Source organism: Akebia trifoliata, chromosome 7, assembly GCF_017979445.1.
Source record: "Akebia trifoliata isolate Shusen 1 chromosome 7, ASM1797944v1, whole genome shotgun sequence".
NCBI classification, from domain to species: domain Eukaryota; kingdom Viridiplantae; phylum Streptophyta; class Magnoliopsida; order Ranunculales; family Lardizabalaceae; genus Akebia; species Akebia trifoliata.
Window position 1 is genome coordinate 28515787 of NC_141381.1, and position 25084 is coordinate 28540870.

The 25084-nt window shown below is 33.7% G+C and overlaps 3 protein-coding genes across 4 annotated transcripts; 1 reads left to right on the forward strand and 2 right to left on the reverse strand.

The window, feature by feature from the left end:
• Positions 1-5380: 5380 nt before the first annotated feature.
• LOC147398805 (Cytochrome c oxidase subunit Vc family protein) lies at positions 5381-5581 on the forward strand. Its single transcript, XM_086448997.1, has one exon. The coding sequence runs from the start codon at positions 5381-5383 to the stop codon at positions 5579-5581; it is 201 nt and encodes a 66-aa protein (XP_086305123.1).
• A 4827-nt stretch (positions 5582-10408) lies between these two features.
• Positions 10409-14270, reverse strand: LOC147398806 (cysteine-rich receptor-like protein kinase 42). 2 transcript variants are annotated; one of them, XM_086448122.1, is made up of 7 exons: positions 13171-14267; positions 12791-12904; positions 12535-12674; positions 12228-12438; positions 11823-12057; positions 11091-11235; positions 10409-11004 (listed from the first exon to the last, which is right to left on the reverse strand). In XM_086448122.1, the coding sequence occupies exons 1-7, from the start codon at positions 13946-13948 to the stop codon at positions 10639-10641; spliced, it is 1989 nt and encodes a 662-aa protein (XP_086304248.1). In that variant the 5' UTR covers positions 13949-14267; the 3' UTR covers positions 10409-10638. The 2 variants fall into 2 exon arrangements, with proteins under 2 accessions (XP_086304248.1, XP_086304249.1); XM_086448123.1 differs by lacking the exons at positions 10409-11004; positions 11091-11235 and having other exon boundaries at positions 11819-12057; positions 13171-14270.
• Positions 14271-20500: 6230 nt separating this feature from the next.
• LOC147398807 (cysteine-rich receptor-like protein kinase 46) lies at positions 20501-24907 on the reverse strand. The gene is made up of 8 exons (XM_086448998.1): positions 24461-24907; positions 24046-24367; positions 22886-23014; positions 22525-22652; positions 22214-22421; positions 21447-21681; positions 20943-21093; positions 20501-20830 (listed from the first exon to the last, which is right to left on the reverse strand). Exons 1-8 carry the CDS (start codon positions 24872-24874, stop codon positions 20531-20533), a joined length of 1887 nt encoding a protein of 628 aa, XP_086305124.1. The 5' UTR covers positions 24875-24907; the 3' UTR covers positions 20501-20530.
• Between the last annotated feature and the right edge of the window lie 177 nt (positions 24908-25084).

Sequence of the window (25084 nt, forward strand, 5' to 3'; positions counted from 1 at the left end):
GGTTATCTTAAGTAAGATTTGAAAATTTATTAAAGGTCTTAGCATCGAAAAATATGATCTGATCTGATGCCTTACAGATGTAGAGGACAAAATTCTATGAACTTCCAAAAAAAATTAAAATTTTAAAAATTATTTTTTTAATGTTACAGTTGAATTTTAAATTTGGGAGTTAAATGAGAATTCAGTAGCTGTTCATTTTAAATCCTTGGATCAAACTCAAAAATCATTATTTTTTTTTAAAAAAAATTTATTGGATCTAAGCTTTTCCATGAAATCGATAATGTTGTGGTGTTGGATAGTCAATTTGGTAGTCCATTTGAGTTCAAAGACTCGATAAGATTTGAATCTTACTAAGTTGTAAGGAAAGTATATACTTTTTTACAACACACATAATCTCAGCCAAAGGCATTTAGAAGACGTAGGGGAGCCCAACAATGTGTATAGTCCGACGACTTAAAAAAATGCTAGATAGTTCAACGTGTTAAATTGATTTTTTTAATTTGTTAAAAATAAATCTTTTTTTAGTAATTTATTAATTTTTAACTCTTTGTTTTAATAATTTTTCAAAAAAATAATGACATGCCCTCTACATTTATTTGAAATACCACCTTAATTTTCTAAATTAATAACTTGTCCCTTACCTTTATCTTCTTTTATAAACTAATGGAACAATGATCTCAATGCCCTCATTATCACCACCATCATTATTACCATCACCACCACCATTATATCATCACCTTTACCATCATCCTCACTATTATATTACCGAATTTTTCGTTTTCGAATTTTTGAAATAAAACGTATAATAAAAAAAATATATATGCCGTATTTTTTTTCTTTTATTGAATTTTTACAACTCAAAATCAAATAGAATTCAAATTTTTCCTGTCTTGGATTTTTGTCGTATTCCAATTACTAACAAGGCTCATGAGTGTATAATGACGTTGCTTAGTTTTCAAAATTACAACAGTACCCCATTTTCAAAAACCCTTTAATCGATATTTTAAATTTGAGAAAATTACTTAAAGAACCCTAGCAGAAGAATTTTTTTTCTAAATAATCCCTAAATGTGGTATCTTAATAGTCCATTTAGTAAAAAAAATTTCTTGACAATCCATGGACCTCATCCCCCACATATCTCACGATTGAATGCTCTAACCATTCGGACTCATTGATTTCATAAAAAAAAATTAGATTTTTGGCATCTCAATCGAATTTTAGAGATTCCATTCAGTTAAAAAGAATTTAAGAAGGAAGAAAAGCCATTTCAAGGGTTTTTTCAAATATTTTTAAGATGTATGTAAAAAATTAGAAAAAATTTCACTTTTTTTTTTTTTTTAATTTTTGGATGAAAATCAATCAAGAATGGTTCTTTTGAGCTAAAATCATCTATGTTGAACTCGATAGTAAATAAAAAGCATCATGTTCGACAATAAATAGTGGTGGGTTCCATAGTAAAAATTGTGAACTCAACACAAAATAAAAAAAGTCAAGTTCGACAATAAATAAATTGACCGACTAGTTGCACACCACTAGTTGTTGGTTGTACACAAACCTTAAAAAATAGTTATTTTTATACCCTCTATTTAACCTACTAATTGCACTTCATTTTGGTGGCCTAGGGTATAAGACTTATTCACCTTTTCGTGGCTTCATCTTCTTAACCCTATAAATTGTAATATAAACATGTTTGTTATATAACTACGAATTTCTTACAAAAATTATTACACACCAACAATAATTTTTGTAGGCATAACTGAAGAAGGAAAATAAAAATAACAATAAGTGAAACATTTTCTTTATTATTTTTTGAGTGCTATGGTAAAAAAAAAAAAAATTAAGTGATGGAGTGCAATTGGTACTTGGTGGTGTGCATCTTGTCGGATCCTAAATAAAAAGTGGTAAACTCAACAGTAAATAATAAGGCAATGCTTTTGTGAATAATGAGGAACCATTAAGAAATAAAAATTTTACTACATATCCTATCAAATTATTGCATAAAACTTAAGGACTATTTAGAAAAAAATCCTTACGCCAGAGTCCCTTAAGTAATTTTCCTCTTATACATGCACGATTTACCCGGCACACCAATCGGTTGCAATTTTATTACAAATATTCTCTTACTTAATAAGTTTGTTCCTAAACAAACCTTACTTTATGAATCATACAACCACGACTAACTTAGTACGATTTCAAATCTTACTAAGGGTCCTTGGGCCCATATGCATTATCAAAATAGCAATCCGGCAACACATCCTTTTAGACTTCACGGAAAACTCAGATAAAAAAAAGTAATAATAGCTTTTTAAGCTTGATTGTAAGTATTGAAAATTGATGGCTATCGATCTCTCAGATTTAAAACTAAAATTAAACAGTCAAAATTAACTTTTTTGTTTTTGTTTTGTTTTTGTTTTGTTAGAATCCACCTTTTCACTAACAAATTAACCACATAAATTTGAATTTTATGGCGTGGTCCACATTCCAGGTTTTCTGGGTAACTAACTTTATAAAGCAAGGTTCCCTTGGAGTTAGAACTCCAAGGGAGTTTTTTTAATAAAAATGCAATAGTTGGTCTACCAGGTAAATCTATTTAAAATTTAAATTATTTATTTCTCTCTCGAAAGCTTAAGCCACTGGATTTTGCGTTTGTTCCACAGTACTATTTAGTTCGAACGTATTGGAGCTACCCTGCTGCAAACCCTCACGAATCGGTATTATTTCGAGGTTCGGTTTGATAAGTTTTTGCTCTAATTCGCCATCTCTTCTTTAATTTGTTTTGTTAATTTAGAAATCTATAATAACTCTGAATGATTTAATGAGGTTCTCTAGAAATTGTTATTTGGTAGATACCCAAGAATTGAACAAAATAAAGATTGACCGAGACTTGTGTTGAACACAATATCCTTAAGACAATTTTGTTCATGTAAATTGGTGCCCACGGATCAATGAATAATTGTCTCCCAGGATACAACGATCATACATGCAGAGGCAGCACTACAATCTACACGTCTAGTAAACCGAACGCTAAGGTTGTATTCTCAAAGAATACAGATGAGAAATCAAAATGCAAGCACGTTAAAACAGCGAAGAAGAGAAAAAATTTTGAATGAAAAAACTAAGGTTGAAATGACCTATATATAGAATACTAAGAGACATGGTGTCTCTTGGAAAAGAAGGTTCTAAGAGACATAATGTTTCTTGAAAAAGGAAAAGTCTTTTCAGAAACAAGCCAAAACCAAAAGAGGTGTCCTAAGTGGATGAACAGGCACCCATGGAAACCAAATGGTGTCCTAACTGGACAGTGATAGGAATTAAGGGGTGTGCCCCTTCGAAAAAAAAATTGGATTTAAGCCTAAGCCAAAGCCCAACATGTAAATTAGCAAAATGGCCCGTCAGCGCACCCACGTGAAGTCAAATTGTCGAAATTTGCACCCCCTTACGCGCGCATTGTGTGCTCACATACGCATTAAGGATTTTTTGGATTAATGATTCAAATCCTTCTTAAGCCCATGAGCCCTTTCTGTGCGTGCGTGGGTTTATCAAAGTCTCTCTCTCATATTCACTTAAGTGATAGGAGAAGTTCTATATAAGAACTAGACAAATTTCTTATTCCTATCTGATGTGGGATTAAAGAGTTTCACTAATAAACTCAATAGTTATACAAATCATAGCTAGTAGGGATTGTTTGGAGCTGATTTCTCATTCACCCAAAATGAATTTTTGACAATTAAATATATGAAATTATTCTCTTCAATGAGAAGAATAAGTTTCTAAGTGGTCCCGTCTCAAATAAATTGTGGGACCCACTTAAATCGTAGCTCAAATAGACCCACTAAGTCACAGAAATCTATAAATAAATAAAAAACTCATAGAATTGATTGGTATTAATGCTTATGGATTCTGTAGCTTTGATCTTGTAATTGAGTTTAAGAGGTTAAATCGAATTGTTTGAAGAAATTCAAATTTAAGTTTTTAGAGTTTGTGGCTTCTACTGAGTCAAGTTGATGATAATTCAAAATTATAGTTTGTAGTGCTAGTTTCTGATATTGTGATTATGAGTAACTTCTGTCATTTATGATATTGATACCTAATTGATCAGTTGAAGATTTTACTCCAAACGGATTCTTTGATCAAATTTAAAATTGATTTGAACATATTATTGTCTACTAGGGAAGTGCATTGATGAAGCATTTTTTGTTGTTCAAAAATAAAATTAGGTGGTCAGTAATTATTAGGTGAATGCGGGTTTTCAACCCAAAGTGCAAATTTGGAGGCTGGCCTAGACCACAATTTCTCATTGGTCCACGTGTATTGAAGGGCACCCCAACATGAATAAAGAGGGCATTTTTGTAATTTTGAGATGCCCTTCAGTACATGTGGATCATTGGGAATGTGTGGTCTCGATGCGATCTCCAAAATCGCACTCCAATTCTTGATATTCACCATTAAGACCCACAGATTTTAACCAACTTAGCAAACTGACATCTTCGGGCTCAAACGTAGAATTTTATTTTATATTAGTAAGTTGGTTAGTGATTAGTAATTAGTAGGTGAAGGTGTGGTTTGAACCCAGTCATGCATCAATAATCAGAGACTTCAACCAACTTAGCAAGCCGGCACCTTCAAAATTGTTAGGCGATGTCAATCACATAATCCAACAGAGGTAGTTTCTCTTTCTCCACATCAGTAAGATTTTCGGTTCTATGGCTAAAATTTTCCATAATCACATAATCAACAAACTTTGTTTTGTTCATGTCACTTTCTCTTGTCATACAACTCTCAGTCATTACCAAACATGTAATTAAACTAGGGTAATTATTTAAGTTAGATTTGAAAATGGCTGTTGGTAACATACATGGTAGTCATGAATATGAGTTGTTTGGGAGTTTACATGGAGTTATAAGGTAATTTAAACCAGATGTTTCCTATAAGATCCATTCATCATGAAAGCATGAGCTTCTAAAAGTTGTACCTGGTTTTGTAGAAATACATTGAGATCATACAAATAGTATTTCAAACCAAAAAATCTTATAGATTGTATTTGACAAATGAAGACTCATCAATATGCGTTTTGAATTTTGGATGGGAGGGGGTATGGATCCATCATTAGATAGTCCTGCCTTGTAGATCACCCAACCTAATCAGATGTTAGTAATAAATATCACCTGAATGGTTTTTATCTTATTATTACTTGTGACATCTATAATTACTTTTCCTTTATCAGCCACAAATTTGTGCACGTTTTCTTCTTTTTTTTTTTTCCTCTCTGCTTCAGAAGTCGTTGATTGTGCTGTTAAATCTTTGTTTGAACTTTGAACATATGGACCTGCAATGAGGAGATAATCTATGTTTCCTCTGTGAAAGGGAAGAAGAATGAAACATGGCTGCTGCCCAAAAGATTGCGGGCCACACTGCTTACAAGGGTCCGAGCGTGGTGAAGGAAATCATCTATGGGCTGACACTAGATTTAATAGCAGGAGGTTTGTGGAAGATGCACCACTGGAACCTGCAGAGGAGAACCAAAGAGTTTTACGATCTGCTCGACAAGGGCGTTATTAGTGTCATGGTGGAAGATGCGTAAGCCCCATATCCTTCTCACTCTGTCATATAGCAATCTTAGTTTGTGTACATCAACCTGTTTGTGTTTGAACATTTTCAGCTGTTTCAAACAGTAATGTAGAAATATAAGATGCTCACTTGTGTTTAATGGTCTAGCCGATAATTAAAAGTTAAAACGTAATGCATCAATGAAAATACATGCAATTGTCAATGAAGAGAGCATGTAGTAGTGGGTAGACTTTTGTCGAGATTATTTCTAACATCTTTTGTCGAGATTATTGGTCATATTTGCTCTAACTACGATTGGAAAATAGGATCCTACTTTTTTTTTTCTCTTCTTTCTGTTGTAGGTAGGTCTTCTCAACGTCCTCTATTTATTGTGTTTTGTGTTCTTTTATCAATAGAAGTTCATTCCTATAAAAAAAAAATTAATGCAGAGGAAAGAAACGAAAACATAGAATCTAGATTCAAGTTAGGTGGAAGATTTTTTTGCCCGGGCTTTTAAAACCACCTGTGTGAGTGAGAGGGAGTGGAGGCAGCGACGGACAAGCGTGAAAGACTAACAAAACCATGATTCATTTGATATATGCTTTGCCCATTTCAAAGAAAATCGCACAAATCACTCCAGTTGATGGAGGATATCTATTTGTCATTCTATAGTCCTTGTACACCAAACAATGGATAACCCTGTTTTAGTTAGTGCACACTGCGTCCCTACTTGAGATGTTAGCATTAGTTTGTAACATTTTAATATAGAGTCGTGATGAATGCACGTGGTCTTGGTACGCGGCTATACCCAACTGCAGTCTTGCATTCATCATTATTCTTTAATATAACAAACAAAGTAGCACTTAGAGCATGTAGGAAAAAAATAGTGGCTTTTTCTCGAGAGACGAGTGTTAATACATTCGATTTACAATCAATGGTTCAAGGCATCTAAGTTTTGAATTATTAAAACTTATAAATGAAAATTATCTATATAATAAAATACAAAGGTAAATCTCACTCCAGTTAACATCCCATTCCAATTAAGTGGAGTGCGGTCCACACTATCCCATTTTATTGCTATTCTTTTTCAACCTCCCCTTCTTTCAATAATATTTTTCCAATTTTACTATTTTTCTTCTTTTACCCTCTTGTTCAATCACACCCCTCTAACTTTATGATATTTTCTCTTTTACCCCTTTAATCCAAAGAGAACGCTGCAAACTCTAGTTAATGATAAGACATTGAGTGATGCTCATCTTTCATCCATGTCTTCAATGTCAATCAATTAAACATATGGGGAATTCTTATGTAATATTTTGTAGACATTTCTGTTAGAGAACCAATGACATGGTGACATATGGAAAAGAAATATAGATTAATTGGGGAATCAGTTGTTAGGATACGTTATTTTAATATTTTTACGTATTTTATTCTAGTATTTTTATGTTGGATACGTAAAATAGATTAAGTAGTTTTGTTAATTTATGAGACTTTAGTTGTTATTTAGGAGTTTGATTATTTTAGGACTTTTTTTGTTTTATTAATTTATTAAGTTTTATTAAATTAGGAGTATATCTTTTCTAGGTTGGAGTCAAAATCCTTCCTCTATATGTTAGAGAATGTAATATGTATTTTTTTTTTAAGTAATTAAATAAATAAATTAAATTCTGGTGAAAGATCCCTATTGAAGTGGATCAAACTTTTCCCTTGGATCTAAGGATCCTATCATCTGGTACAAGAGTTATGGTGACAGTAAAGGGGGTCAAGAACATGTTGATTCCATCATTCTTCAATTGGAACGGATTAACAAGTTGGGCGAGGAAATGCATGAGCTCCAAGAGACAATTTGATCACTACAAGCATTGATAAATGGACGCGCTTCTTCCTGTCATTAAACCGCGCCATCACCTCACGATCTACCCATACAGATGTTTCTGAAGATAACAACCCATGGTGGATCAATTATATAAGGGCGTCCTCTTCACAGTAATTTTCTGAAGTTTGAGAGCGAGGATTCCGAAGGATGGATTTTTCAAGCTGAACAATAGCATCAGTTGAATAGCCTCTAATAACGTTCAAATGGTTTCCTTGATTTCAATTCATCTCACAAGTGATGGCATCTCTTGGTATCATTGAATGAACCGATCCGTTAAACTCATGAGTTGGCCTCAATGTATGGATCCAGAAGGGACTCTTTCCAAGCCTCGACAAACTAGCATAGTTCGTGAATTTCAAATATAGTTTGAACGCTGAGCAAATTATACAACAGGCCTTCCTAAAGATCATCTAGTCAATTATTTTATTTCGGGTCTTAGGGATGACATACGAATGGGGGTTCAGATTCTTCTTACAGAAACCTTTGAATTGATGTTCTATCAAGAAGAATCGATTCTAATTTTGCTAGACTACTTTGTCTGACATCCTCAATCTAAACATGTTTCGCCATGCCCTTCACAACAATTTACTACACCTTCAAATGGATTACTGATGCCTCTTGAGTCAACACCTCTTGGGTTTTCTTCGATAAAGCAAACAGAGTGGCGATCGAAAGGTCTTTGTTTCAATCAAGACGAATTTTTCAAATCGTGACATCGTTGCAAGAAACCCCAAGGACGAAATTGCTATTGAAATTTTTTTTTCTTGAGAACAAGTCATCTTGAAGGGGGTAGATATTAGGATAAACTATTTTAATTTTTATGTATTTTATTTTAATATTTTTATGTAGATAAGTAGGACAGATTAATAATTTTATTAATTTAGGAGACTTTAGTTGTTAATTGGGAGTTTGATTATTTTAGAATTCTTTCTATTTTATTAATTTAATTAAGAAGTATATATTTTCTACGTTGAATTCAATACCTTCAAGTACGTATTTTGAAAGAAAGCAATAAAATTTATTAATTAAATTCTAGAGGAAGATCCCTTGAAATGAATCGAACTTTTCCTCCAAGGATCCTAACATCTACGTCGAAGAAAAAAAACAGAGAGAACAGGTAACCTGTATTCTCTTCCCACACATCATCTTATCTCATTGACCCGTTCTTATATTCTCCATAGTTTCCAATGAAGTCAAATGTGTTTGTCTTCCAACCTTCTACATTAAATGTTTTAGTACTTGAATGAGATAGAATAGAATTTTGTTCTTTTATGTTGATCGTGATCGACATGATCATAGATGCTGATATGAGTTGGTGGGGTCATCAAGCCGTTGTGGGTCCACTTGATGGAAGTTACTTGCATGTGAGGACCAATGGATGGACACGTCATCATGATTGTACTTATATGGAAAATTAATTTACTATTCTTATTAATATGAAATGTTTCATACAATTCCACTAAAATATATAATGGGGCACAATCAATTAGACCCAATATCTTATGATATTCAAGTATTTTCTTATCAGAACTAGAAACAAAAGAAAATTTAATTTGATTAATGATATATAATTATTATACTTAATTATAAAAATTAATGATTTTGAATTAATTATAAAATGTTATCAAGAATAATGCTGAAACAGCCTCAAGATTGGACCTTACACCGCACATCTTGATGTGAAAGTGGATAGGAGCCATAGATGCTCTTTCACTATCAACTTAAAGTCAAAATTGAAGTTAGTGGACAAATTGCGTGTCGCACGAAGAATTTTCAAGGAAAATGACATAAAACTTGTTTATACAAAAAAAAGGCAATAAAATAAAACCTCTCATGATGAATTGACCTCGACGATGCATCACTCGGCATGAGATTGATACAAGGAACTAAATCAAACTTGGACTCAAGTAGGGGGAATGCATCTAAAGCTCGAATCAAACTCAAATTCCAATAGGGGATGCACCAGGGAAGCATGTGTTGTTGATAGGGTTACTTAATATCTTTAATTAGTAAGCATTCTTAATTGATAAAAGATTTTAGATAAAAGTTAAGGTAAATGATTATTAACTGATTCCTAAAGGCAAAGTACGAAAAATTATATATATGATGGAATTTGAACTCATGTCTCTGGTATCATCATCGAAAGACTTTATGAACTAAGCTAGTCAGCACATGCAACATATAATATTTAATATGAACATAATAGTAAGGATCTTCGCTAGCATTTAAATTAGAGACGCAACTTATTGACCGAAGTCATGAAAATTTTGGAAAAAAAAAGAAGTGAAAAATAGAAAAAGAAAATAGAATTTTTTTTTTATAGCAAAAACCCTTTTCAAAAAGCAATATTTATTAGCACCCTCCTAAAAGATTAAGGTCTCGATCTCATTAAAGCTCACAAAATACACTTGCAGCCTTCTCCCTTTTAACACATGCAACCTAGGCTGATGGTGACCATAAATGCCACCAGCTTGGTCCCAAATCCCTACAGCTAACATCACCCATTAAAGGTATTGGCCATTACCCCTCATCCCCCATTGCACATGATCGTGCGCGCACGTCTATACACTGCAACATGGAATCTAAAAACTGAATAAGCACAACACCATCAATGATCGATCTATTCCATCAAGAAATGGCATGTTTCATTTGAATCCCACCTTGGTGCAAATCTTAATAGGTTTTAAATAGCTTCGTGCACTAACATTGACAAACATATTTGTGAAAAGTGCTACCGATAATTGTGATTAGTGGTGAACAAAAAGAATCCGTCGTCTTCATCACCACTACTATCCATAATTGAAACTACCATCTGATGTAATATATGTAGAGCCAGTACTGGTCCCCACTCCCAATCTCCCACTCAAATCAATGAGCTATATAGTTTACTTACGATTCAAAAGAAGAAGAAAAATTGGACAAAGAGAACATATGTTATCATGTATTTGATATATCTCAAAAGGTTAATATAACAAAAAAAAAAAAAAAAACCAAAGAGAAGGAACTAATCTAAGAAAAAGAATAGAGTGCAGAGATTCTATAGAAGACTCCTAATTGATTGTAATTTTTACAAACATCATGAAGGAAAATTGACGAAAACTACCACGATGATCTGCCTAAATTCTCATGATCTATCTCTCCCGAATCGGAAACTTGTGTTTTGCTTACAGGGATGATGTCTCAAAATATTGTATTTAGAATTTGAACTATAGTTCCTACCTTAGCATGGATACTTCAGTCATTGAGGATTCATTGGACACTGAACTTGAAATACTATAAGACTGGATTGTGGTTTCTATTGGACCATTTGATGCTGACGTAGGCGTACCGGAAGATGTTGAGGCGTCTGGGTTCATAATGCTAGCATTTAGAAATGGTGGTTGCATTGGCAAAGGAATGATGTATTCTTTATCGGTTAGCATTTGAACCACTTCGGACATGGATGGCCTTAATGAAACTGAAGCCTGTGTGCATAGAAGCCCAATTTGTAGAACATTTGACGCCTCCATCACTGGAAAATTGCCTCTCAAGGAAGGATCAACAGATTCTAGGAATGAATTTGATTTATAATGATTCCAAACCTGACATAAGGAATAACGCTCTTATCAGACACCACATTCATGTTAAAGAGCATTTGACACAATGCACAAAGGAGAAAGAATCTTACTGTTTGTAGAATGGAACGTGACTCCTGCACGAAAACAGTGTTCTTCCTACCACATACAATTTCAAGGAGTATAACTCCAAAACTATAAACATCTGCTTTATCTGTTAGTTGCCCTCGAACAAGATATTCAGGAGCCATGTACCCACTGCACCAAAAAAAAAATACACACCAACAAAAAAGACATAAATTAAGCTCACATTTCCTTATTGGTGATGAATTTAAAAGATATCAATTGAGTAAGTATCTGTGTAAATGTATGAGTAGCCTATATAGGTGATAAGCTAAGGAACATGTATAAGTCAATTGAGAGGGTTTGGCCCTCTGCAACGAAGACCGTTGACAACACCAATGAGAAAGAACATGTCGAATTCAATGGAGGAACAAGATACCAGATTCCTTTAGCCGACCATAGAAATTCAAGATTTTGATGATGACGATAATGAAATAAGACAATGATGTGTGTTATTGACATACATATGATGTGTTAATTATTCTTTTCTCCCTTCTTTCTGCTCACATTTGTTATTTTGTGCTCTACATCTTACAGCGCTTCTATTGTTGTCTAAGTAATCCCCATTTCTTGGTCCCCCTACTCAAATATCCTTTTATTAGTCTAACTGAATTGCAATACTTTTTTGGTTGGTTCTACAGGACATATGCTAGAAGACATGCATCAAGAACAATAACAGATATGAGAGACCAAACTAATAGGAAATGAAATCCTTTTCTTACAGTGTTCCTGCTATTCCAGTGCTAATATGAGACTTATCGGCTCCAAAGACTCGAGCGAGTCCAAAGTCAGCTATCTTTGCAGTCATATTCTCATCAAGGAGAATATTGCTACATTTTATGTCTCTGTGGATTATCCTTGTCTGAGAACCTCCATGTAGAAATGCCAACCCCTCTGCTGTTCCAACAATTATGTCAAACCGTTGTTGCCAATTTAAAAACTGGGCTGTGTTCCTATCTGCAAACAAGAGAAAAAATAAGTACAATTTTGCACATGTCAATCGTACAAACTAGAAAATATAAAGATGTTTGAGATTGTAAGCTAATAGTTCAGTACCAAAGAAGTCAGGAAAATGGGTACCGAAAAAAGTATCAAAAAATTTACATTGGGTTCATTAGAGGACTTACCAAAGAGAACTTGATCGAGACTCTTGTTGGCTACATACTCGTAAACCAGAAGGCTTTCGGGGCCTTCGATGCTACAACCCAAAAGCTTTACTAAGTTCTTGTGCGTAATCCCACTGATCAAGTTTACCTCGTTGAAGAACTCGTCAACCCATTGCCTAGTATTGAAAAACAATCTCTTTACGGCAACATTCTTCCCATCAGGGAGAGTCCCCTGTCACAAGTTTAGTTCAAATTCTTAGAAATAGAATGAGAAGAAATAATTAAACAGAAGATGATGATGATGATGATGATGATGATGAAATCTTACCTTGAATACTGAACCGGCTCCTCCTTGGCCTAATTTCCTAGAGGGATTGAAAAATTCTGTTGCTTTCTCGAGTGTTTCGTATTTGAAATTCAATTTAGATTTGCTTACAGCGGATGAAAGCCGAGCAAGATTAATGCGTTCTAGAACATGTAAGAGAAGATGGTCATGTCAGAAATGTTGATTGATGAAGGGAAGTTACCACAGAAGCAAAGATTTGGGATCAAAGTACTTGTCTTGTTTGTTGTTAGAATTGTACCTTCTTTAATCTTTGATAATCTTTTGTAGCCAAGGCAAGCGCCAAACAAAGATAACATAAAAAAGGCAATTGCTCCTAAACAAATTGCTACAATGTTCCCTGGTTTAGAAAACACTGAAAAGCATAAAACGAAGAACGAAACATGATTAGTTATTGTTAATGCCCAACAAAGACCATTGCCCATAGAAACAAGCACTAAACTAAGAAGAGCACGAAGAAACAGCGAATAAGAGTTCCCCTTCATCATTAACTACAAACCCAATAACCAAAACATAAAAAAGCAAACATCCAAGTCATATAACATAAACAACAAACATCCCAACTATCCAATTCATACAATCCTGAATTAAAAGTAAATAATAAGAAAACAGACTCATTACCTCCATTACCCTTCTTATCATCCCCGTCATCATAAAATTTGTCAGTCGAATACCTTAAATAACATCCAGCTTTCAATCCTCTCCCCTCCCTTCCGGGCAAACAACCTCTCACACCGTGCCTCGCCTTCTCCAAGCACACCTTACACGCGGTCTTGTTCACCGTCTTCCAACACTGGGCCAATGCATATGCACTAATCTTTCTTCCCTTAATCTCCGCCACAGCAAACCCCCCATTGCTTACCGCATTCTCCGTAACTTTCATGATCACATCATTGACCTTATTCTCGAACTCCAATATCAAATTCTTATCGGCACCAACAACAGGAAGTGATGAATTACACGTCACGTTGTCATGTTTATCGTCGATAGACTCATCATAAAAGCTGTAATTATCGTATCGAAGGAAACACCCATCGAGGTATATTCGAGCGGAAATGGCAGGAATACAACGTGGGATCTTGGTTCGGCTCTCTGTGAAGCAGAGGAGGCAATCAGTATGTGAGAGATCATCCATACATTGGGCTAAGCTGTGTATTGTTGGATTGGAACCATAGGAAAAAGTTCCCCATCGTTGTTTGTCGACGAGTTGGGAGATTTGTTCCATTTCTTTAACAAAATTTGGGATGAATAAGCTACCAGGTGGGGGACGGTTGGTGCCACAGACAAGGTTTGCCATGGAAATTCTTGGGTCTGAGAAGGAGAGAGAGAAGTAGAGAGAGAAAATGAAGAAGAAGAAGACCCAATTGAGAGAGTGAGAAACTGAGGTGAACAAAGTCATTGGAATCAAATTTGGAGTATTTAATTTCTTGATTGTCTTAGTGGGTATATGGGTTTTGGGTATTTAGTTCAGGGGAGAGAATTGTTGATGGATTGATGTAGAGATGAATGGATATCTGAATTGGGTATCCTCACTTTTTTTCTGCTTTTCTTCTCATTCTCTTTTCTTCTTCGTCTTTGGTTTTGTCCAAATGGAGAGAGAGAGAGAGAGAGAGAGAGAGTTTTTCTTCTTGAAAGATTTGTTTAGTCTTTTTTTCCCCTTTTTTCTTTCCTTCTGATCTTTGTTTTTAAAATATAGAGAAGGAAAGATTTACAAGATATGGTGTGAAGGATTCAAAGCTTTGGGTTTGTGTTATTTAATCTTTTGTAGGTAGAAACTAGAGAGACAATAACATATAAATGGAGGAAGGTGACGTGTATAACACTTGCGCAATCAAATTTGGTTTTTCTCTTAATCACTAAAATGCGCCGGTGGCTTGTTTGACTCCTGTTGGATTGGAGATCACTGACACCGCATCTGAATACAGAATATGGTAAATTAGACTTTGACCCCCTAATGTTTTGATAATTGCACTTACCTGCCTTATAACTATCTAAGGGACTCATCTACCCCTTCCATCCACTTGCCGTCGTTCAAACATTAAAAAAAAAAAATGAATTTTATTTTTATAAAGACCATTTTACCCTTTTTTAAATATTATTTTTCTTGATAAAAAAAAATATTCCTGTGAAAAAATGGGTTATACTTAAGAATGTGAATACTTAAATGGGGGAGATTTTTTATTATTGTTTTAAAAGTTTTTTTTATAATAAAATAATAAATAAAGGGTAAAATAGTATATAAAAAAAACATCTGAATTTTAATGCTGCTAGTGAAAAGGGAGGTTAGAGCAATTATCAAAATGTTAAGTGGTCAACATGAAATTATGACAAAGTACAGGAAGTCAAAGTGTAATTTCCTCTCCAAAATATAGAGATAGATCACACCGAATGTCAAGAAAAGCTTTGATGTGATTCTTTGTATTTAATTTGATACATTGCATCCAATTTGATCATACCTATTAAGATATTTCTACATTCGTATATTTATATTAGATTAATTTTTATCTATCAATATCTTAGTAGAGTTCATGTAATAATCATTCAAGAATTCTCAATCAATTTATATTTCTTTAATAAAAATTCAAGATATCTATATTTTAAAATTCTTTAAGGGTTTATTTGATTCTTGAAAAATGGATTAGAAATGATTTGTTTGATCACGAGTTTTTCATGAAATTCAAAGTCCAGTCGAATATGATTTGCACCCACCATTTATGTTCAATGCATCCCACCTCAAAATGTGCTTTAGGTGGGTCCATTGAGCACAAATGATTGATGCAAAAATGTGTTTTGGTTCAATCAAGTCGTGAAAAATAAGTTTCCACAATATTCATTTTCCATTGACCATTTTTCCAAGAAATTTGAAATTTTTTGAAAATGAAATCCCTTTAATCAAACATACCTTAGGAATTTAGAGTAATTAATTAGGTAGAAAAAAATTGATATTATGTGGCATTTTGGGGATTGATCCAATATCAAACATTCGAAGCACAAGTCGGTATCAAAAAATGTAATTGTTTGACTAATGGGTAGTGTGGAATATTAATGCTGGTGATTGGTGTGAGCAGAAGAGTACAAACAACAGGGCCCACATGTTTCCGTCATCCCTTACATCTTTTAAAGAAAATAATCTCTTGAAATTAATTAAGAATGAGTAAATGCATGAGAGAGGTACATTTATGACTATAGATTCCACAGACACTATAAATACTTTTTATTCTCTCTCATCTCAATTTGACTTACAATGCTTAAAAGAGACTCTTTCTTGCTTCTATCTACTCTTTATATGTATAAGAATTTTAATTTGATGCAACCAAATGAGTATGTTAAGCTGTTAGATGAACAATGGACAGCCATGTGTCCTTTAAAAATAAGGGTAAAACTCAACTTTCTTTATATACATAAGAGCGGTGTTTACATGGCACATTTTCATTAAAGAGTAAACAGATTGGGCTACTTGAATGGGTTGGTTAAGAGTCGAAAGTATTTTAAACTATAATTAAAAACATGCCACGTAGACATCGTTACTATTTTATAGGAACAGGACACTGGATTTTTCTTTGTTAAAAGAGAAAGTAAGATGTGGGCGACCGTGATATGTTTATTATTCATTTAGTAGTTTAATAATCTTTTCTCATTATCAAATCTTTGTATAAACATCAGTCTATTTTGATATTAATCAGATTACAAGTTAGCTTGATTTAAAAAATATATATTATTTAACTAAAACATTAATCTAATAAGTCATCAATTTTATTGAAGTTAGAATTGAACTACTTTTTATTTTTTTATTTTTTTACAACAACCATCATGGATATCAAAGGACGACGTAGAGCTTGGTTCGAGGTCTCATTTGGGCAATGTTGACTCCTCAACTCTCTAGAATTCATTGTCTAGATTAGTTAAAATTGACACACACACAAAAAAATAATATATTTTACTAGATCTTAAACTTTGAAAATGAATGGCCATTGAATTCTCAATTCTAAAATTCAAATCCAATGATAAAAAAGGGACTCTTTTTAAGGTCCATGAGTTACTCGATCGTAACACTTTACATATATTAAGAGAGTAAACAAATAACTTTGCTTGGATTTTTAATACATATACAAAGTGTCTTTGTCAAGTCTAACGTAGCTTCATAGTTGCTTCCCCTTCGACTTGGACCACATAAGACGTCATGGACCCATTTCATCATCTTTTTCTATAGTGGATATATTCGAATCTTCTATATGATAAGAATAAAACAAATAAAAGGGTTGTTAGGTTGACCGAAAAAAAAAACCCCAACAGTGTTTTAAACAGGGGCCGAACCAGGTTTTGACCACGCGGGGTCAATATAAGAGTGAAAAGAAAACAATTTGTGAGGGGGCAATTAAGAGTAATTTATTTTTTTGTAGAGTAATTAAGAATGTTATTTGTCGTAATAGCTCATTAATTCTTACTAGATGAATAAACTTTAATGGGTCAAATACTCTCATTTTTCTCATTCTAAATCAATCACTCGTTTTAAATCATTTCAAACTGTACTAATTTGGCATATTAAAAGAATATTCAAAATCAAACCTTTCTCATAAGAGACGCGTTTGAGGTTAGAAAAGTCTTTATCTCAGACATTAAAAGTCTTAATATGATAAGATTTGATCCATTATAGGATGGATTTAATAATACCGGGTCTTTGTCAGACTCACGGCCATTGTGGGTCTTCTCAAATCTAATTGGAAATTGAAGGGAATTATCTTATTTTTTTATTTCGGATTGGAATAAAATTGTTTGTGTTCTGGTGAAGGATTTGATTGATTGAGAAATGTTCTAGAGAGAGTTAGGAGAAAGGTGGGAAGACCCCTAAAACAGATAGAGACGGGAGTATTACTTTGAAATGTGGTGGCCAAGTGCAGTGGAGCGACCTTGCTTTACTTTAGCCGACTTTTTTGAAATTTCAAATTACTTAAAATACACACTAGGCGTATATTATAGGTGTTGGTGGTGGTGGTGGTAAGTAAAACATTAATAATAGTAAATTGTAATCATGTTTACAAGGAAATTACTAATTTGCTTCTTTGACGATCCTACGGGCACATAAAAATAATTTAGAGAGATTTACCAGGCAGACCTATCTAATGCAAATTTATTACAAAAACTCAATAACTTTAGAGATTTACCGGACAGATTTATCTAATGCAAATCTATGAACAATGCTAACATGACTAATTTAGTAAGATTTCAAATCTTACAAAGTATCATTGAGCCCATATGGATAATCAAATTAGCAATTCAACAACATAGATTCTAGATTGCATGTAAAAACTCAGATTTCATAGAAAAAATTAAAAGAAAAAAAAATATTTTTAATCTTGATAGTAGATATTGAAAATGGATGGATATTGAACTCCCAAATTTAAAATTAAAATTCAACCGTGAAAATTATTAACTTTTTTTTTTTTTTTAATTCTTAGAATTTTATCCTTTATAATCTTATACGTCAGATCATGTTTTTGAAAACCACAAATTAATGTGGTTAGAATCCACTCCAAGGTATGTTAAGTAACAAATTAAGTGCAAAAAATTTATAAGTTTATTACGTGAATCGCTCTAGGGTTTGCTCAGTAACAAACTTGATAAAGTGAGGTTTAGTTGGTTCTGAACTTCATAAAACAAGATTCCCTTGGAGTTGTCAAAATTTCAAGGGAGTTTTTGTGATAAAAATGCAACATTTAAGTTTGTCGGGTAAATCTCTCAATAATCTAAATGAGTCGTGATAAATTGACTCAAAAAAAGATACTTGAAATTCAATCAAATGATGTGGCATGTGCACATAGTCATAAATTTTAGAATGAAAACAGCCACAAAATGGGTACCACAAGCGTTATTAGGAGTTATTGGATCCGGAAAGAGGGTACCAGAGCAAACTGCCATAGACGTCATTTGCAAAGCATGGGGCTATGTTACAATCCCAAAGAGATATAGGCTTAACTTTTCATACCATTAACTCCCATGTACTTTAGTGTATTGATCACAATGTGAAAAAAGCTCAAATTTGACAAACCAAGAGGTCAAATTGGTGTCAAATTTTTCATTGTCTAATTTTTTTTTTCGACGAGTCGAAACTGTCAAATTAATGATGGATGAGAGAAATTTGACAGTTCTAAGTTGTCAAATCTGAGAAAATCAATAATTTAGACGGTCCTTGACCGTCAAAATTCAGTTTCTAAAATTTGTGGGCCTTAGCCCGTCAATTTTTTATGTCGAATTTTCCAGTTTTCACATAGTGGATCCAATTTTCACGTAGTGGATCAGGTTCGAATCATCTTCAAGCTCTACGACCTTTATGGTAGATCATTTTGATCTATTAAATATCATCAATAGAAATTTGAGATTGAATTGATTCTCTTTTTTGATAATTAAAAAACCTTAACAAGATTTATATAGAAAGCATAAGAAATCTTAACTGATTAAATAAACACAATCAGATAGGTAATACACTTAATCTTAAAAAAGGAACAAAGATTTGTTATTTAATAATTTATGTGCTAAGTTGATAAACAATGGCATGACACCATGTGTGTTAAAAGGAGCAAAAATGATTGGTGAGTAGAAAGCAAATTTTGTAGTAATTTAAGGGCTTTACTTTAGTATTTTTTTTTTCAATACATGTCGTGTCATGCTATTGGTTCACGTATTACATTGCTTCATATCTAGTTATGAAATTTAAAATTGAAGGTTGAAGTATATAGAATCTTAAGGTAGAAATGACAATTACAAATATTTTGAAAGCATAAGTATATTAGTCTTAGCTAGAAGAGTAGCATAAAATTTTCAACCAAGGGATTCAATGATTACTAATTTTTGGAAAGAAAACATGGTACAAGACCAATCAAATTCAAGCTCTAAAACTTTATAGAAATCCTTGATTTTTCTATCCAAAATCCCCAAAACTAGTCATCATTTTCATCTTCTATCTTGTTCTCCACGTTTGAAGTAGATAGAATTTTAAGGTTGAAGAGAAAGGTAAATATTGTAGATAGGATTGCATGGTGAAGATGAGGGTATTTAAGTCATTTTTCATAAGGGGGGTATCAAGATACTTCTTAAAAAATTCTCTAGAAAAATGTCCCAATCTTGGTATATAAAAAAAAAAAAGAGTCGTGATAATCTGATTATCTCACATGACACACTCAATCGACTCTCCTGACGTGACAAGTTTGGGAATCGTAGATCTGTGTGCCTCGGGATACACTTTTTTATGGGGAAGTGCAATTATGTATCCCAAGGCATACAAATCTACGGTTCCCGAACTTGCCACGTCAGGAGAGTCAATTAAGTGTGCTATGTGGGGTAGTTAGATTATCATGATTAAAAAGTTTAAAAAAAAAATTATTACTCATAAAGGAAAAAAAATTTGTTTAGAAATTTGTTAAAGTATAAAATAGGAAGTAATGTAATAAGATGTACCAAATCATATCTATGGAGATTTGATGAGATCAAATTAAATTAATGATTTGATTTTACTAGATTAGGATTAGATTATAAGAGAGAAAGTTTTTCTCTTGCTAGGATTTACTTCCAATATCTTCAAACTTCTTTTCTATATGAACCCTATCAGGATCATTGTAATTTATCCAAGAGAACCAATCTAAATCAATTCTTATATGTAGTATCAGAGCTCAAGATATGAGCAAAAGATCGTGGTCATACTCTTTCTACCGTCGGCGGAATCCCACTCACCCCATTGTTCCAGCATATTACAAGTTCTCTAGTTTTTATTCTTATACACCTTATTACGTTGCTTCCTATCTAATACTCTAATGAACTTACTAACAAAATATGTTGGTCAAGTAGTTTATCAATCTTACGCGCTTGATTTGGTGAAACAACCTAAATTTTAAACAAAATACCGAAATCGTGCATGCCATGTAAAGTAGCACCATGGATTTCAAAAAACAAAAAAAAATGAAAAGAAAGCAAATAGAGCAAAAGAAAGTCATGATGTAGGATCATTATCACTATTATGAGGATTCCATGAATTACATTGTTCACCAGAACAATTTGAGATTTCCATAGAGTCATCGACAAAAGGAGGCTTTGAAGGTTGGGCGAGGTGTACATCCTTTTGTGTGAGCATTTGAATTACTTCAGTCATTGTTGGTCGTAGAGAAGGAGCTTCCTGAGTGCACAACAAACCCACTTGAACAACCCTCATAACTTCTTTTTCTATGTCATCAAGCTTCATGCTTTCATCAATAATTTCCAATACAGAATTCGATTGAAAATGCTTCCATGTCTGTAAAACAGAAATCATTGCAATAACACAACTTTTATCAATTTTATTACAAGTATGAAGTAACATATAGTCCAACAAGGTTTTAAAAGGAAGCAAAGTTAAGGGAATTTACAGAGGTAACTAGAGTGTCGAGTGATTCATCGTTCTTGAATTTGTTATTTTGCACCCCACTGACAATCTCAAGCACAAGAACCCCATAACTATAAACATCTACTTTCTCAGTTAACAGTCCTTGCGAAATGTATTCAGGAGCCATGTACCCTCTTTAAGTCATCAAACACAAAATTAATAAAGAAGAATAAAATCTCAGACTTGTCAAGTAATTATAAAATCAATGCTACTGAGCCATATTTGACACTTGGGTCATTTTTTTGCTAGGCAAGCAAAGAAGGGCTCAATGGGTTATGAACTCAGGCTGTGGGATCAATACATCACAAGCTTTACCAACTTAGCTAAGGGCTCAATGGGTTATGAACTCAGGCTGTGGGATCAATACATCACAAGCTTTACCAACTTAGCTAAGTTTTCACCTTTGCCAATGTGCCTCATGCATGTGTAGGTTAAAATGCATTAAATCCCCAAGAATGTATAAGAAAATAATGGTGCAAGTACTTACAATGTCCCCGCAAGAGGAGTTTTGAATGGAGTTGTGTCGCTTGAGTAAAACCTCGCTAGACCAAAATCTGCAATTTTTGGCCTATGTTTGAAGTCTAATAAGACATTACTTGCCTTGATATCCCTATGAATAATCACCACTTCACAGTCCTTGTGAAGGTATTCCAAACCTTGGGCAGTTCCAATGATTATCCCAACTCTTTTCTTCCAATCTAGTTCTTTCTTTTTTTCAGGATCTGTTGTCCATGGATGACTGGAAATTAATCAGCTAGTTTGAATAAATTTAATAAAGAATACAAATAATTAGATAATTGATAAATTTGGGGGTCCAACTCAAAACCAATTGGTAATGAGTGGAGAGGCGAGACAAGGTGATGAGTATCTGATGTGGGACTAAACTCAAACTCAACACACCCCACACATGTGGGTTGGACTGGGCCAAAGCACATGCAGATATGAACAGGGTGATGTGGAGGAGAGAGAGGCCCTCTCCCGATACCATGATAAATTTGGGGGTCCAACTCAAAACCAATTGGTAATGAGTGGAGAGGCCCAGGAACTAATAAGGAGAGAGATAAGGCAATGGGTGTCCAATGTGGGACTAAACTCAACAATAGTCTATACGTGAAAATTACTCTAGTATATGATTAACTAAGGAGAATTTATTTGAATTAATAGAAGATAGGACAGAATTCAAATGAAATGGAAGAAAATATTTCGTTGGGGTCGGATCAAACATGTGGGACTCGATGGTGCTAGGAATCTTACCAAAGAGGATTAGATCGAGACTCTTATTCGGGAGGAATTCATAGACAAGGAGGCTATCATGACTAGTGAGACAGCATCCGAGAAAATGAACCAAGTTCTTGTGTTCCATTCTGCTTATGACAGTCGCCTCATTATATATCTCTTCACCTTGGTTGCTATTAACGAAAAGCCGTTTTACCACAATTTCTCGACCGTCTGGTAGGTTTCCCTACATAGATAAATCTAAAAAATTAAAATTCCGTGAAGTACGGAGAATCCATAACCAAAAAGTGCGCCATTATAAAAAAAAGAAGAAATTGAAGGTTATTTACCTTGAATACTTCACCAAATCCTCCCTGACCAAGCTTATGGGATTCACAGAAGTGATCAGTTGCCTTCTCTAGAGTAGAATGCTTGAATCGTAAGCTCCTCTTGAATAGTGATGCATCCCTCTCCATCACTTATAATTTTGTAGAAAATATCAACAAAACCAACATTTAATACCAAAAAAAAAAAAAAAAACTCTAGTTTCTTTTAATTCTTGATGAACAAGCGCACCAAGTGTAGTTCTAGTCACGTGTGCTAGCGTGACAGGCTCTCGATGATATGAGGTGTTACCATGTGCAGCTAGTATTGCTCGCATACTCAAAGATATAATTAATTTAACCATCAAAGTCATTTTAGAGATTGTACCTTTTAATTTCCAGCGTTGCCTACTCTTGTGGTTGTAAAACATTTTACCCACAAAGACACCGATGACAATCGCCAATACGGAAACCGCAGTAACACCAATAACATATGTGATGAATGAGAAAAAGGTTCCTAAAGTAAATTTAGAAGAAAATGTCAACAGAAAAGGGGAAAAAAATTATGTACTTGTGCTACAAATCAAGTTATTCTAATGGGGCATAATATTATTTGGCCATTTAAACAAAGATACGAGATTGTTCGAAGAAGGCATCCAACACAATAGTTTCCAAGATCAGAAGCAATTTTTTTTTTTTTTATGAAATTATGATGGTACTCCTATTTTAGACTTCAGGGGAGTTGCTTGAAGCCTTGGAGATACCATAGGGATATAAGAGAGAATAAAGGACACCAACATCAAAACCTTAAGAATTTGAGCTCAATCTACAATATTTTAGGTCTTCCTCTTATATTTTTAGAACCAACGAAACCGATTCAAGAACGATATAAGACAACAAATCAAGATGCAAGCACACTAGAAACACAAAGATTTATGTGGTTCCTTTAAGATTGAACCAAATAAAGAAAAATATAAACCCATCGAGAGAGGTAACTAGATTTTTACATAATACCAATGTAATCACGAAAAATACCCTTAAAATTTTTTGATTCAACCATCTCTTTACATGATTTTAAAACTCGTCCGAGATTGAAACGACTCATTCGATTCGTCTCGGTATCGTCCACCAACAAGATGGATTTGACAAGTCGTCTCAAATCTGACGTGTCTCTTAAAAGTCAGTCGATTCTCGTTTCGTTTATGGACAAGACGAGACATCAAAACAAGTTTTAAAAACATACCTCTTTATCGACTCACCTAATTGAATTGTATATTTCGGATACCAAATAATTACATAATATCTCCAGTGATTTTTATCTCTTTTTTTTTATATTCAGAAATAGGAATAGATATAATTCAACATAATTTATAAATGACAATACCATTATCCGAATCAATGGTTCAGATGCTCAACATTTGAATTTTTTTTTTCTTTAAAAAAAAAAAAAAAAATGAAACATTTGATTAATTGTTAGAAGAAAAAAAAAAAAAGAAACCTAGATTGTAAAATTGAGAAACATTTGATGATTAAGAAATAAAGTCATACTTTCAAGAGTTTGTGACATAAGGTCGTTGATGAAATCATAATCTGAGTAGCGTATGATGCAACCTGCCTTTATAGCACGTCCTTCGGTTGCAGGTTTGCATTTCAACACACTTGAACCCGTACTTTCCAAACATGTCTTACATGACTCTTCGTCCAATGTCTTCCAGCAATTCGCAAGTCCGTAAACCGATCCACCACCCGATTTTCCATATCCGACTCCGAACCCGTTGTTCACCGGTGCTTTCTTAACCAAATTATTAACCACTTTTTCTACCACATTTCTAAAATCCGATTTTTTTTCTTCCATTGTGGCCCCACAAAGCTTCATTAAAATATATATATATATGTTTTTTTTTTATTAATCAGATTTATAAAAGCACAAATTAAATGAAAAAAAAAAAGAAAAAGAAAATACCAGAAGGTCAATGGTTGGATCGGTTTCATGGTAAAAGGAGTAATTAGCGGCCCGAACGAAGCAACCATCAAGGTAAACCCGACCACCCACAAGGGGAAAGCAACCCGGGATGAGGTTGCGAGCGGTGGTGTAACAGAGATTGCAATCATCATGAGAGAGGTCACCTTGGCATTGAGCGAAAACGAATATCCGTTGGGGCGGATCTCCAGCCGCTCCAAACCCGTATTTGGCATGTTTTATCTCATTATAGACTTGTTCATTGGCTTTCCAGAAGTTAACCAAGTAATTTAGACCGTTGCGTACTGCAATATCTGAGCAATTCCTCGAAACTATGTCGAGACGAGGATTTGCAATTGTTTCTTGGATAAAATTGGGGATCAGAAAGATAATAATGGAGATCAGGAGACCTTCCATGAAAATTAGAGAAAAAGAGAGTTTTTTTTTTTTTTTTTTTTTTAAATCTAATTTTTGGTATTTATTTATTTGTGGTGTTTAATTAATTTTTTTGTTTTTGTTTGTTGTTGGGTTGTCCATTTTATGGAGGTGGTTTGAGAGAGGAAGCTGGCGAAACAAACACCTGCAGTGGACATGATTAGAGAGATTGTGTACTCCCGGGAGTTTGGT